Source organism: Macrobrachium nipponense, chromosome 44, assembly GCF_015104395.2.
Source record: "Macrobrachium nipponense isolate FS-2020 chromosome 44, ASM1510439v2, whole genome shotgun sequence".
Taxonomy (NCBI): Eukaryota; Metazoa; Arthropoda; class Malacostraca; order Decapoda; family Palaemonidae; genus Macrobrachium; species Macrobrachium nipponense.
Window position 1 is genome coordinate 20,006,038 of NC_087221.1, and position 2,053 is coordinate 20,008,090.

Consider the following 2,053-nt stretch of genomic DNA (forward strand, 5'->3'; position numbering starts at 1 on the left):
TATATATATATATATTATATATATATATATATATAGATATATATATATATAGACTATATATATATATATAATATATTCCTTATAAGACACTGAACACAGTTTCTGTTACATAGGTAGATGAATCGATAGACAGATAATGTATAAACCTGTAGTAAGTTTTTTATATACTCTCCGCTTACAGCTATGAACAAAATCCTGAGAAATATATACTGGCCAATTTTAAGCAACCTTGAAATTGGGACTCATCAACAATTGCAGAAATAGCAAAAGCTTCAATACCGTGGAAAAACAATTGAAAAAAAAAGCAAGAATTGCGTGAATATATCATCTGAAAGCCTGCCTTTTCACTGTAAGAATCATTTCGAAAAATAATAGTTGCAATTTAACGAAGATACAGCTCACCACCACATGCTCAACAGATTTCCTCTTTTATGTAGGAGTTAATTGAGGTCGACTCAAACACCTGTGTTTAACATTACTGTATCGATTCTTCTTTCATTCCACACTTGCATTACAGGCAGGATATACGGTTCCGTTATTCTTACCGCGCGGACACTGACTCCCACCGAATTCCACTAATCTCAGTCATCTGCACTGACGGCGACTTCGTCTTCCTCCAGCGACTACTTGACTTTGAGACGGCCACCTCTGTATCTGATACGAAATGTAAGACTTACAGAAATCACCAGAAATAAATTAAAATACGGATCCCTGCAGTGTCAAAACGAAAAATGACGCCATTCCTTTACTAGGAAAAAAATTACGAACAGATAACATCTGTCGGCAAAGTGGCCATCTGCCCTGCAACTGACCACCATGGAAACGAAACTCCAGGTTAGAAGAACGGCGCCGAAAGAATCGCAGCAGGCCTACCTGGAGTCGAACTTGGTTCCATCTTGTAAAGTTCCCGTGTAGTGCATGGTTAGCATATCTCCCTTTTTGGACGGATTTTCGCACGATTCGGCCTTGGATATATGCTCCACCTGTAGCTCGTCGGCGTAGGTAAGAGCCACAAGGGTGAGCAAGAGGACACTACTACGTCTGGCCATGCTGGGGAATCGATTCTACCACTCCTTACCACTCGGCGTCACTTCACTGAGTGTCTGTCCGGTCGGGCCGGTTCGCTCTCTTCTAAACTCTCTTCTTGCCGGGGAGGGGGCGGAGCCCCATCCCCACCCTCCATCCCAGGATACCGAGTGCACACAGGCTGACTGTACAACGACGTCACTAAAACCACCCAAAGGGCCGCGTTCGCAACGTACATGACGGTCTGCCCGAGCTGACTTCGTTTGTAATGCACCATCATTGTTTCTGTATTTCATTGGGGCATCATGCTGCGACTTTACTGAATGCTCAGCTCAAGTCGGTTACTTGTACACTGTTAAAATACAGCCTTTTAGATGCAAATCAAAGCCATGTTGTATCACGCGATCGTAAAATCGTAGCCAACAAACAAGGAATCATAACGTAGTCACATAGTGTAGCGGATTCCGCTGTACACGTGTAAAGTAGGCAGAGCCTTCCTATGACACGTAAGGATACCTACCGGAACCATAAAGAGCCTGCTAATTTAGGCTTCTTTTTTATTTTGTTGAAGTTATAATGACAACTGTATGTTTTCTTCGTACAAACGGCCCTTTTCAAATCTTGCAACATTATTCGAAAACTTCGTTAAATAACCAACGTTTGGAATTACCTTTAGAGCTAACACTACGTTGCTCGTCTTGGTTAGAAGAGCATCAGATGCAAGTTACTTTCTTTTAACATTCGAATGTTTATTGTAATGTTTATAAGAATTTCACATACACACGCATTATGTGTGTTGAATATGGTTGCCGTAGGTGAAACAGGCTAACTACAAAGACATTTAAATGCAAAAATTATTAATAAATAACAGACATGAATATATATATAAATATATATATATATATATATATATATATATATATATATATATATATAGCAAATTCGAGTATAAAACTTTTCATAAAAAGTCGAAATTGAAGACTAAATAGGAGAATCTCGAGATAATTAGTGATAAGATTCTCAGATC

The 2,053-nt window shown here is 39.3% G+C and overlaps 1 protein-coding gene across 1 annotated transcript in view; it reads right to left on the minus strand.

Moving 5' to 3' along the window:
* Positions 1 to 1,125, minus strand: part of LOC135204063 (FK506-binding protein 2-like) — a 42,117-nt gene extending 40,992 nt beyond the window's left edge. Inside the window, exon 1 of the mRNA XM_064234038.1 lies at positions 874 to 1,125. Within this exon, the coding sequence (XP_064090108.1) occupies positions 874 to 1,049 (176 nt within the window). The 5' untranslated portion in view covers positions 1,050 to 1,125. The remainder of the gene's footprint in view (positions 1 to 873) is intronic.
* Positions 1,126 to 2,053: the final 928 nt, after the last annotated feature.